The sequence below is a fragment of the Podarcis erhardii genome (genome assembly GCF_964252035.2).
Source record: "Podarcis erhardii genome assembly, chromosome: 13".
NCBI lineage: Eukaryota > Metazoa > Chordata > Lepidosauria > Squamata > Lacertidae > Podarcis > Podarcis erhardii.
Window position 1 is genome coordinate 26,417,999 of NC_138502.1, and position 13,572 is coordinate 26,431,570.

The 13,572-nt window shown below is 45.7% G+C and overlaps 1 protein-coding gene across 6 annotated transcripts in view; it reads right to left on the reverse strand.

Moving 5' to 3' along the window:
- CACNB1 (calcium voltage-gated channel auxiliary subunit beta 1) overlaps positions 1 to 13,572 on the reverse strand; it is a 49,182-nt gene that overhangs the window by 23,765 nt on the left and 11,845 nt on the right. For 5 of the 6 annotated variants that reach the window (XM_081836992.1, XM_081836990.1, XM_081836989.1 and 2 more), the window contains exon 3: positions 2,223 to 2,342. In XM_081836992.1, the coding sequence (XP_081693118.1) occupies positions 2,223 to 2,342 (120 nt within the window). Of the gene's footprint in view, positions 1 to 2,222; positions 2,343 to 10,287; positions 10,382 to 13,572 lie in introns of those variants that run through there. The other variant, XM_081836991.1, reaches the window with a different exon arrangement.

Below are 13,572 nucleotides of genomic sequence, written 5' to 3' on the forward strand. Positions count from 1 at the left end.
CTTTTTGGTGTCCAAGTGGCATCCATAACACACAGCTTCATTCGCCAGCTCTGGCTGGTGATCCAGCTGCCACCCGAGAGAGAGAGAGAGAGATTGTTTCTGGCTGCAGTAATCCATGCTCTAACAGCATCCAAGCTGGACCACTATAATGCACACTGCATGGGCTTGTCTATGGAGAGGATTTGGAAATTTTAACTGATAATAGAATAACCAAGGCCATTCACTGAGTCTAGAGCCTATCACACCACTGTGAAAGAGCAGCACTAGCTGCCAGTTTGTTCCTGTGCACCATTCAAATGGATAGTGTGATTTGAAGCTTTTAGAATGAGGTTGGGGAGCCTGTGGCCCAAGGTGGCCCTTGGCCTAATTTCATGCAGGTAGTAGGAGCCTAAGGAATAGAAGGAAGGCGGGAGCTGCGGATGATGAGAAGAAAGCTGAAATAGATGCAGCAATGGAAGGACGAAAGAGAAACTTCTGTAAGAATTCATGTAGACATTGTTGTCTTGGAATGTCTACATGAATTCTTACAGAAGTTTAACCCACCTGCTCTCAGCAGCCAGAAGCATCATAACCAGACACTGGAGAGACCTGTCAGGAGTAAGCATGGACCAATGGTACCAAATAGTATGGGAAACAGCCCTACTAGAAAAATTAACTAATAACCTGAAACTGACACGGGGACAAACAGAAGAAGACGCCTTCACCCCGGTATGGCTCCCCTTTATCACATACACAGCCCAACAGGACAATGACAATAATCCACCAACAGCATACAAATCAATATGGCTAACCTGATCCAAAACACCCACCCACCTCACTCACACACGAAAACAAAGATCACCACAGCCAATCACAAGCAAACAATCACACCCTAAGCCAACCCCAACCTCTCTCACCACCAAAGGAACACAAGTGAACAACACAAGCAACGCTGACACCAAACTCTACATACATTAAACATAATAGAAACACCGCCACCCGACCCCACCCCCATCCATCCCCCCCTCTCCCCACCCCCCCTTTCTTTTTTATTTCTGTTTTCTTCTCCCCCTAATGCCTCAACAAATGAAACGGATTTGTAAAAACGTTACATGGAAGAAGAAGAAGAAAAAAAAATACGAGGCACTACCCTTCTGTAAAACAAGAAAATCCTTAATAAAAAAAAAAAAAAAAAGGGAATTCATGTAGACCTCTGGAAAAAAGAATTATCTGTCCTTCTCCTTGCAACTTGGTGGATGGGGGAGGAAGAGGGGGCAGGAAAGGAGAGGCTCTGTCCACTTTAGGTTTTGGCTCTGGCCCTACTCACTGCTGGCTCCAGCTCCTCCCACTGCTGGCATTGCATCCAGAATACAGAATCCGTATCCAGAATCCTTAGCTCAATAATCCCTTTAGCATTTTGATGGAAGCTCTCCTGCAGGGATATTTTGCTGCCAGGGGCTCAGAGGTAGAGGCCTACCGAGTTCAAAAGCACAGAGGCAGATAGCCAACTAGTTGAAGCAAAATATGGAGCAACTGAAATCAATTTGTAGCCCTGGTTTGTGTGTGCAGGAACACTTAGCCCAAAAGTCAGTTAACTGATCCCACTGAGGCTTCCATAAGCCGGCTGGGCATCGTTGTGGTTAATGTTTCCCTCCCTTAAATTGCAAGGATTGGTAACAGCCAGCTTGTTTAATTAAGGTAAAGCAGTGTGGGCAAGAGTCAGCATTACGAAACTAGCCTTAACAAATCGTACACCGGCTGTGACCACCCGTGGAAGGGACATGTCCCTGGAGAACACCGGTAAAGGAGGCCAACTATGCTGTAGGCGTGGCAGGAAGCTACAGGAAGAAACAACCCACAGAAACAAAGTAAAAATTAAAATGAGGGAGGGTGGCAGAGTGGAAGGATGGAAGACCTGAAGTCCACAGAGGCAGCAAGACCACCCACTGCTGAGTCAGGCAGGGTCGCACCCATGGCATTCCCTCCTAGCAGGTGCAGGCTGTGATGGGTTGTTTACTTAGTAGGGACAAAACACCCCCCCTACATTCCTCTCTCATGTGCTGGAGGATAGGCCATTGGGATAAGCTGCTCCCCACAGACTCTCACATGGATCTCAATGGGACTCTGCTCTTGAATCAGATCTTGATGCCAGATAGCTTTCCCCAGCAGGCTGCGTTACGAAAACCATCTCCCCCACCCCACCCTACCCTGCAATTTCTCTAGGATGCTTGAAATGACTTTACCTTTGCCTTCTCCAGCTGTGCTAGGGCTTGGCGTTCTGCCTCCTTGCGCAGGGCCTCGCGATCTTCCTCCAACGACACATCGGAATCAGAGGGCCGACTGGTGTAGGACTCAGCAGAACCCTAAAGGGAGGAGGAGAAAAGAAGGGTGGTGATGGGGTAGGTTAGGCTAGGAGACAGGAAGCTGCCTTATACCAAGTCAAACCATCGGTCCATCTAGTGCAGTCCACTCTGACTGGCAGTGGCTCTCCAGGGTTTCAAAAGCAGGTGTCTGTCCTAGTCCTACCCAAAGATGCTGTGGGTTGAACCTTCTACATGCAAAGCAGATGCTCCGCTGCTGGAAATCAGCAAGGACTCTGCCTCCCGGGTCCTCATGTGACCTTAAGGCAAGGCCTTTGTTAACCAAGCAGGTATAAGCAGATGCTGGCAGCCTGTGCTTCCTCCCCATCTCTTGTCTCACACCTGAGCCAGCAACCTCATCTGCCTGCTGGTTAGGCCTCTGGAAAGCATTCCGCTGCATCCTGGCATTGCATCCTGTCATTCCTGGGCAGCATAAGCAGCCCAGCCAGAGACACCGTTCGTAGGGGAATGAATCCCATCTGCTGCCTTCAAACTAGAGAGTACCTACTGCTGTCGAGCCATAAGGCTGGCGAGGTTGTTTGCCTTTGGAATCTGAGCTTAGTCTACACCCAGAACATTGGACAGCACTCTTGAATTTAGTCATGCTGACTACAGTGTTTCTAACATTCTTCTTCTGCGCTGGACAAAGGGTGCAGGAAGTTGCTGACCAGATGCGACATCAACAAGGGACAGCTAGGGATGAAGTCTACATCCAGATGGAAAACAGAAGGATGGGTACCATCGCTAACAACACACAAGGTCTAGCCTTAGGGCAAGTCCTATACACTGGTCTCACAAAAAGGCAGCAAATTGTTAGTTACCTAACAATTAACTAATTGCTCGTGGGGTTTTCTTCCTCAGGTGCCAAAATAACTGGCCTTGGGCACAATGAAGCTTGGTTGAAAAGGGGTTGTCAACATTCGTACCTCTGTTTCAGGCAACACAATAACTTTCTATTCATTTCTTTTAACTTATGGTATAAAACATGGAAAGAGAATACTGTACTGAGTCAGCTCTGCAAGACTAGGAGCGATTCAGAGAGATTTCAGTTATGTTTATTTGTATCCGTCACAAAATAAAAATTGAACAGTATGGAAATAACTAACACAGATTTTACCTCGCACCCAAATAGAACTACAACACAGACCAGCTTAAAATGATGGGATTTCCTTGGCAGATCACAACAGGACCAGCTGAAGGGGAAAACGGTCCTTCTTTAACAAATATTAAAACAAAATACGGTAAATGTATTCGTGCCAATCTGAATAAAATTATGCGAAACCTAAATTAATAAATTAAAGCATAAAAGCACATAACTGAATAAAAGCAGACTAAGGATAATTCTTGGATGTTCTTAGGCATTTGCCTATCTTATATGGTCTCTTGGCACAGGAGGTTTCTGTCTCATGGAATATATATTTTTCTGTAAGAAGGCAGATTTTTTAATATATTTTAAATAAGCCACACCTTCACCCAAAAATAAATTTGTGGGTGGTATACATGAACATTTAAAATCTATAAACACAAACTAGAACATAACCCACACCACAATGTAATTGAGAAGTTAATGTTTCTGAGAGTTCAGTGTGTGTGTGTGTTGGTGAATCTGCCTGATTTAAACCAGTCAGCCAGGCTTCTAATAATGCTGGAATGGCAGTATAGGGAACTGCATAGACTCCAAAGTAGTTTTTAAAAGCAATTTAAATCAAACTTGAACAAAATCACAAAAAGCCACAGGTTGGAGGATGACAAATGGTACCACGTTGCCTAAGAAAGTGTGTGTGTGTGTGTGTGTGTGTGTGTGCTTACATTGGCAAATAAAATAAAAAATACTATAATGCTATCTTATCATAAAAGTATTTGATAGGATTCTTGCTTCTCTTTCCAGCCTGGTCCTTCACATGCTTACCTAGAGGTTAATCCCACAGGGTTTACTGGACCTTATTTCCAAGTAAGAGCACACAGCACACAAAAATTAAACTTTATTAATTAAACAGGTGATATTCTCGACAGTTACTTAATCCTGGCATACCCTTTCCCAAGTGAGGACACCACACATAGTCCCCTCATATATAGCTGTAACCAAATTTTGGTTGTTCCTTCACAAAGTTATCCTCTGCCTTCTTAACAAACCAATAAAAAAAGGCCTAAACTGAATTGTTGTGGGATTTTTCTGTTCATCTGTGACTTGCCATCGCTTTTGATTATTTTCTTTTGAAAGAGACATTTTCTTCCTGTCAGTGGCGTAGCGTGGGTTGTCAGCACCCGGGGCAAGGCAAGTAATTTGCGCCCCCTAACCCGTGGATTTTAGCAGGGGGCAGAGAGCTGCGAGTGCGAGCGCGCCCCCCACCCAGATGTTGCGCCCGGTGCGGCCGGCCCCCCCTGCACCCCCCACGCTACGCCACTGCTTCCTGTGAATGGCTCATTAAGGCTGAAAATGAGACGGGCCTTCTTACCCTTTTTCTGAAGAGAGGTAGCTTGACTGGAGTGAGAGTGAGGGGCTGAAATGTCACTGTTAATTAGCAAGCCCCCCTATGAGGCTAGGAGAGGGAAAGTAGGCTCACTGCAAGAACTAAGCTGGACTCTTAAGGGGGCCAGAACTCCACAGGCAGCTGTCAATCAATGTGGAAGGAAAGGATGGAGGGGGCTCACTTCCACCCCATTCTATGCAGAGAACTTCTTGAGAACAAAAGCCAAATCTACTGGCGTCTCTCCAATAGAAGTGAATTGCTTTTTTAAATATGTGTTGAACTCCAGGGGGATACAATCTATTTAATTATCTGCAATTGATCTCCTTCCCTGTACCTCCCTGCTGCGAAAGATGCAAACACAAAACAGGTCCTCACCAAATGCAGTCACAACAGAATAAGAGGCACAACCCAAATGCACATCACAGCGCTCCCCCCCAACCAAAAAGCGAAACTATGCTGTTGAGAAGGTGGAGCAGATTTACAAATAGGGAAAGTTTTTCCCAGAATGCAAGTGAGACCAGAGAATGGGCATCACTACAAATTGCAAAGTTGCAAGGAGAGGAATCATAGCAGCCTGCAAAGATGGCACTTGCTAGCAAAGAGCGACAACAGCTTTGGGTAGAGATGGCTGAAGCTCCAAAGAGTACCTCCTAACCCAAAAGGCCATGGGTGGTCCTGAACACACTCTCACTCTGGTCTCCTAAATGCCCACAACTTAACTTTTTGCCCTCCAGTTCCACTCCAGAATTGGGAAACCCATATAGTGGTAGCTTCTCTGAGCTTGACAGGATGAGGATACTTAAAGAGGGAGGGGGAGGGGAAGTCTGTACACACAGAACGCACAAGATCCCAGATCGCACTTCAAGTGTAGCAACCTCAGCCTGATGTTCACCAACATCTGGAATTAAGGAGGAGGTGGGGTTGCAATAGATTTACCCAAACTCCTTCCCCCTACAATAAAACCCTGACTATTCTTTACACAAATGATACAGTAGTGTTTTAGGAATCTACATAATCTTCTGTAGTGATCGTGCCTAGACAGAAACCTGGAAACATCCCTACTAACAAAACACAGACACAAAGATGTGAAGAATGCTACAAAACTTTTCCTGACAAAACCAATATTTGGGAAAAGATGGAGCCAAGAACATCCCCACAGTACAAAAGAAGAGACCTGCCAGAGCGGCAGTCAAGGATTGCCAATCCACCCCCACCCCCCCACACGTTATACGGTTTTGGTCAGGGCTTTCAGTTAATCCCCAGAGAAGGGATTTGGGACCAGGATGTCACATTATCCTCTTTTTAGGACCTTTCGGTTTATCTAGGGGAGGAGAACGTTCTTTGAAAAGAGAGAAGGGTGGAAAGGAAGAGTTGAGATTCAGAGAGCAAACGGGATTCAGAATGGAAGGTGAACATAAAAGAATGAGAAAACCATGGTGCTAATTGAGAGGAGACTCTCCCTCGAGATGAGCTGGCAACAGGCAGACATGGATAGTGCGGGGAAGGACCCAAATCAGCCAGGGTGCATTACTCACCGCTTCCGAATCATCATCCAGCTCATACAAGGACATCCTGCCAGATGGCGGCCCTAATAAGGTGAGGGACACCAGGAGCACCTCCCCAATTGGGCAAAGAGGAGGTCGAAGGATGGGGAAGCTCGACACTTCCAGGAACACAGAGGCTGAAGGCGCCTAAGAGCCAAGGATGTTAAATCCAGATGAAGAGTTGGCTGCCTATGTCCACCCCCACCACCCTGCCTGCCACACTTTTGGAAAGCGAGAGAGAGAGAAGAAAGGAAAACCTGGTTGAGAGGCTTGCTGGTTTGGTAGCTTAGCCTTCTGTGCTACAGGCAGGAGATGGAAAGAGCCAAGAGCTGGTGACGTGCCTCTGAGATGCAATTGGCTTACTCATTTATGTGTCATTTATTAGCAAAGCTGGTGTGTGGCCAGGGCTGTGTGTGTGTGCGCGCGCGTGCGTGCATGCCTGGTCTCACTCTTTAAGAACTTAGAAATTTTCAGAGTGGGTCCTGTGGTGGAAATGCTTTGGAGCACATTGGAACTTGGGTTGTTTCAATGAGAAACAGGTCTGTTTACACAAACCATTGTTTCACGTTAATAACTCCAGTCTCTGTCTTGCCAAATTAAAAAGCAGCCTTGCATGCTTGTGGTTTTCTGGATCACAAGCACTGGGTCTTTCTGAAAGAACAAGGTTCTACAGCCATGTACACCCCATACCTTTAAAGCACATCAGAAGCACATTTTCCCTCCAAAGATTCTAGCTTACCCTTCGGAGCGTTACAATTCCCAGCAAACTTTAACCAACTGCAGTGCCCAGAATTCTTTGAAGGAAAGAATGTTTTTGCTTTGAATGTGTTTTAAAGGTAACAGGATGTGCACGCAACCTAGATCTCAGACTTTCAAATAAGTAAAAACGTGAAGGTAGAGTTCAAAGAAGCCTGAGACCTCAGGGGACCTAAATGACACTAAATGACCTCTGGGGACTTAACTGGCCAGGAAGCAAGATGTGTCTGATCTAAAGGATCTTCACCCATGTTTGCAGGAGCTGAGCACTCTGCATTCAGATATGACACTGCACTCCAACCAAATTGGTTTGTGAACAGTGTACTGGAGTAAGACTGGTACAAGGATTTCGTGGCCAAATATCAAGGAGTTCTTCCTGCGCAGTCTCACAATCCTAGTTCCCCAAACCGTGTACCAATGCATCTCACTTGCAATCTAATGTCAAAATGGAAAAGTTGCTGTGCTGACCCAGAAGAAAATGCAATATCTTTATTAGGCCAGCCCATTTTGTGATATTTTGGTTTGCCTAATCAAAGTGTTGCCCTAATGTGGATTTTGGGGTGTTAAAGTAGTTACTTTATAACCAAAAGTTACCTTTTCCAAAACATCCATGCCATGCACCTTCACTTAAGTATTTCAGATCTCTTTTCCATTCTATCTCAAGGCAGGTTACATTATACACCCAACCTTATTTTATCCTCAGAACAATCCCTTACAGTGCATGACTTCCCAGAAACCAGTTTGCAAGTCTCAAAGCTGAAACAGGAATTTGAACTTGGACCTCCTGCTTCCAAACACTCTGAACGCTAACTGCCCCGGTGGATTCTCTTGCCCTCCAAAGCCCCATTGCCCAGACCAATCCCCGCATCAAATGTTCTAATCAAAAAGCCCATCCTTTCCACATTCACGCTACTACTCCAATTCCTGGCATTTTTTACTTCCAATATTATGCAATTAAATAAAAGAACACAAACATCTTAAAACCAAACGGAGTTTGCTACATTTGCATAACACATTCCAGGAACAGAGTTTCTGTCTTGGGTTTGTTTTTTAAAAAGAACACCCCGAACATCTTATATCTATTTCACGCAAGATACTAAACTGGCTTTCAGCTGTCTGTGTCATATGGGCCTGCTGTTAAAACAGGGCAGAACGTGGGGGGGGGGGAGAATACACATTGTCACCAGTGACATTTTGTCTGTTATAAATATACTTAATTGGAAGCAGATTTAAAGCTGCAATCCTATGCCCCCTTCTATGGGCATAAGCCACACCAAACTCAACAAGGCATATTTCTGAGTAGATATGTCCAGGATGGTGCCATGAGCCTCACATGCAAAAACTTGTCAAAGCGAACATTGACTATTCAGCAGCTCAGAAGAGATGAGGGTCAGTGAGCACTAATAAACACAGGGAGGCATTTTATATTAAGTCACACCATGGGCTATTGAGCTCTATATTACCTTGTAATGAATAGCAGTGTCTCTCCGGGGTTTCAGTCTTCCCCAACCCTACCTGGAGATGCTGGGGATTGAACTTGGGACCCTTTGCTTGCAAAGCATTTGCTCTGCCAATGAGGTCTATGCCCCCCTCTCAGTACAAATTATACATCTTTTCTGCAACACACACCATATTGTTGCACAGCATGCAAGAATTACATCCTGCCTGCCTACACTCACAGCCTTCTCCCCCTCCACTTCACATGCCAATTGAAACACGTTGATCCTAAATCTTCTTGGAATAGGAGAAAGGATAAGCCCCTATCACTTAAGCCAGACCCTCCAAGTGTCCCTATTTTCCAGGGACGTCCCTGATTTAGAGAAGGTGTCCCGGTTTCTGATTTGATCCCTGAATCTCCCGCTTTTCCTTAGGATGTCCCTATTTTCATTGGATAAATGTTGGAGGGTATGGAGTTATCCGCCCCCTGAGCCGTCTGAAAGCAATCCTGTATAGGGAAGTTTTTAAAAAATATTTAATGTTTTATTATGTTTTTATATATGTTGGAAGCTGCTCAGAGTGCTGGGGCAGCCCAATAAGATGTGTGGGGTATAAATAGGAAAATTATCCTTATGGAATGGGATGTCCCTATTTTCATTGGAGAATTGTTGGAGGGTCTGCTTAAGCACCACCACCCCTGCCTCCCCAAGCACCAGGCATCCTCTTTAGCAAAAAGGGGAGCATCTAGGTCTGGATAGGCTTTTCTGTGAATTACAAAGAGCTCTGGCTGTGGGTTGCCCAGATATACTGGAGTTTGAGCGCTAGGGACAATACAACCATTCTTACTCTCTTCCAGAGCACATGTCAGAATTAATGAATAATGTCCCTCTGTGTGGTCAAAACCACCAGGTAATGAATGGACTAGGAAAAGGAACTGTGATAGGTATATCACTGGGAAGGGGAAACAAAGAGTCTATAACATTTTGTTCCAGGGATCAATAAATCCAAAATTGCCACAATTCCCTGTTGCTCTGCTCACAGCTGCTGACATGGATTCTTTGTCACCACAACAGATATAATAAAAGTGCATTCAAATAACAGGGCAGATTTCCTCTCCGCCTAGCCCATTTTGCCCTGCTAAACTACACATACAAGAAAGGTGATTTCATATACATCTTCCAGCTCTCAAACAGTACCACTTTCAGGGCTGAAACGTTTCAGGAGAGATCCCAAAGTTCTTAAATCTAAGCAGGGGTTGGTAACAGCCTGCCAATCAAATAAGTGCAGTTGGAAGAAATATGAACATTAAAAATACATTTGGGACAGACCAGCAGCTAATCCACATCACAATAAAAAGATCCACTGTACCAACAACGACGATACGTTAAAGCTGTAAGGGGAGATTTGCAGAAGGGCTTTAATATCCTTGCAGGGGACTGGGGCAGGAGGTGGGTTTCCTGGGCAATGGAGTGGGCAGAAGATGGGCTTACGTACTAGGGAATGGAGTACAGAGAATTGGGGGAGGGTGCAATGAGTAGGGGAAGAAGTGCCAGATTAACAGGTTTTCTAGCACAGTGGGATGGAAGACCCCATGAGGGTAGCAGTAAGGTCTATTTTGAGCTCAGAGCCTGAAGGCGGAGTGGGGGCCAAGCTGATGGCAGAGTGGATGATGGATGGCAAGGCACAGAAAAGGGGTCTCCCTGCCTAGGCCTGTGAGGGTGAGGGGGTGCAAGTGCTCACCAGAACGGGCCTGGGGTCCTTGTCGCCGGGCGTCTCCATGCTGCCTGGGCCTGGTATTATGTGGACAGAGGTGGCTCTGCCTGATGGCTGGGGGCTCGGGTTACAAACATACTGCAACATTTGCAAACTGCTGGGGTATATTTAGCCCAGGGACTGAACATCCCAGCAGTGGGGGTGGGGGCACAAGGCTATGCCAGGAGTCATTCTGGTTGACTCCTGTATTGGAGCCAATTCTCTGAGTTGGCGAGGGGGTGGGGTGGGGATGTTAGAATGTAAAAAAAAGCAACACCTTGAGAAGAGCCAGGCATTTTAAGGGAAGCCTCTGCAATATGGAATATTAGGGGTTAGAATGGAAAAGACCCTATCATGCAGCTTGTTCTGCTTTGTAAACCCAGCTTTCCCACCAGACCTAACTTGACGGCGGGGAAGAGGGGACCCAACTCATTTTAAAAGTATCAGTTTCAATTTTATCAGGAGGCTCCAGATTCCCCACCACCACAACCTCTGTGGTTAGTAACTCGCTGTGTAGGTGCACATCAAGAGCTTATCTGCTAAGCTCAGGTTCATACGGGGACACTGCTTTCCAAGTAACGCCAAGGATGCTTCAGATTCTGCACAAATCTAATTGTGCAAGTCAATGAAATGCATGCCGATTATTCTTATTTTGAATGAAGCCATTTAGCTTGCATGCTTTCTTCTGAAGTCCGTGTTCGGGAGGAGGGGTACAAAGCGGGTGTGTAACAAATGGTGTGCTTAATAGGCTACTGCGTAAATACAAGGCAATTGGTACTTACTGACAAGGCAGTGTGGGTGGGGGTTGTGCAGGATAGAAGTTTAGTTCCAGGACTGGCCCAAAGGTTTTTGATGCCCTAGGACAAAGGTTTTCAACCTTTTTGAGCCCACGGCTCCCTTGACCAACTCCATTCTTCCTGCGGCACACTGTGGGGCTCAGGAGCCCAGCTATGTCACCCCTTGCCTGCAGAGCTGGCAGCCTCTCACCCTTTTTCGAACACCCTCCCTTGTGGAGTGTTCCCTAAGCCTCCTCTCCTCTCCTCTCCTCTCCTTCGGAGCCCTCTGGGCAACTGCAGCTGCTGCCCCTGGTCTCTGAGCTGCCCCCCTGCCTCAAAGAGAGGTGACTCACAGGGGCCTGGGAAGCACCCCCTGGCCAGCCCCAGAGGCACCATTTACCTGGGGAGATTGTAGCCAGGGCTGCTGCAACAAACAGGCCGTGCAAGCCTTTGGGAGGCAGAGATGTGAGAGGGCATCGGAGGAGGGAGGGAAGGAAAGAGGGACAGAGGCCAGTGTTGCCCATGGCACCCCTGACTATCATTCAAGGCACCCAAGGGTGCCACAGCACACGGGTTGAAAACTACTGCCATAGGAGAATTCAGATTTTGCCCTTGACCCTTTAGGATTACATGTGTGCTAAGCAGCCACAAATAGCACATTAAATGACAGCACAACATAGCATATAAAAAGAGATGACTGGGATATTATTTTCATTCATAATGCCTGCCACTCCTTATTTTCTCCCCTTCACAACTGCATTTGTGTCCTGGGTGGCTGACTCAGAGCAGAAAGCTTTTGATTGTGTCACCTGGAATGCATCAAGCTTATGAGCTAAAAAGCTGTGTCTGTACAGCTCGTACAAATATACAGGCAGAAGACACCTTTTGAAGACACAGGATGGGTTTGGATGTCACAGTAAACCAGGGATGGTGAACCTATGATCCTACAAATGCTGTTGGACTACAACTGCCACAGTTCCAGACTATTGGCCATGCTTGCTGGGGCTGATAGAAGCTGGAGTCCGACAACATCTTGGAGAGCCACAGATCCCCCATCCTTCTGATAAAACAAGATTGTTCCTGATTGGAACAAGCCTAGGTGAGCCTTCAGCTCTTACACAGCAATAAGGAGGAGTTTAGAGGCTTTCATATCTCCATTTTTAACAATTAACTGCGGCTTGATGTTTTATCTAAACCCAAGACATTGGTTTGCTTCAAACTGCTAATTATGAAGCTTACATGTTGCAACTAACCATAGTTAAGATTAGCTACACTAAAGGGTTTGGATGTAACACTAAACTGTGGTTAGCCACAAACTGAAGTGAAAGCTCTTGAGTGTTTCCTCTCCTGAGAGAAGAGAACATGGAGCACAGGATGCTCAAGCTTGTTCCCAATGTGGTAAGCCATCGTTTACTGTGATATTTGAATGTAACCAAGGCAGATGTACCTAGAACTTTGGCAATCAGGCAGTTGCCTAGTTTGTCTCCATAGTTGGGCCATTCCTGAGCAGTTCTGTAACACACAGCAAATCTATCTAAACATTATAGCCATAAACGTTTCATGATCTAACAAATACAGTCTTCACAAACAGTCTGATCTGCTTTACTGGGGGTGGAAAATATCGTGTTGATGGAGGATGCAGGCTGTGTATGTAAGGGGTGGGGAGAGGGGTAGCAGAAATCCTATTTATCATGCATAGCCCAAATGGGGTCCCCATTCGTCAGCCTAACCCCAGCTAGGTTTTTCTTCTTGGATGCAAGTTCTCCTGCTGCTTTTGTGGTACTCTTGATGGTGGCAACTACCTACAGGGTTTCAAGCACACTTCTGCCACCATGAGGGCCAGAAACTTGTTTAAAACCCAAGATAAGTAGGCTTCTAGAATTCCGACAGAAGTTTGATTTTAGAGAATTCTAAAATCTATTTACCGTAGATTTTAGAATTCTACAGACACAAAAATAAACAGTGCATGTAACTGCTTTTATCTGCCATGGAGAAGCACTTGTTTGTTTCTCCCCAATTCAAGGTCAATTCCTTCTCTGGCAGCCTTAATTTTCCACCTTGATTCAATAACCCTGCTGGGGCTTCACTTGAATACTAAAGAATGAACAAGGCTTTCCTAGCTGCATCTTCTGCATCTCTTTCCCCCCTGTCATAAAGATTCTTCCAACATGTAGCATACTTAAAAGCTCCAATTCCTTGCCCTTCCTGGGAAATGGTTGCATAAGGATTTATTTTATCACTTTCAAATGTACACATAATGCTTGCATTCAGATCTCAGAGCTCAGAGCAGCATACTAGCCTCACCAGAGCCCTCACCGCATGCCAGTGCACCAAGTGGCCTATAAGTCACCCAAAAGAATACTAAATATAAATATATTAATAAAAAACATTAAAATTAAAAATTAAGTAAGAACATAAGACTGAGAGATAAGACTTGCCCAAAGCCACATTCATGGAGTGGGGTGGGGTTTTAACTTAAGTTTCCTACAGTTGGTAG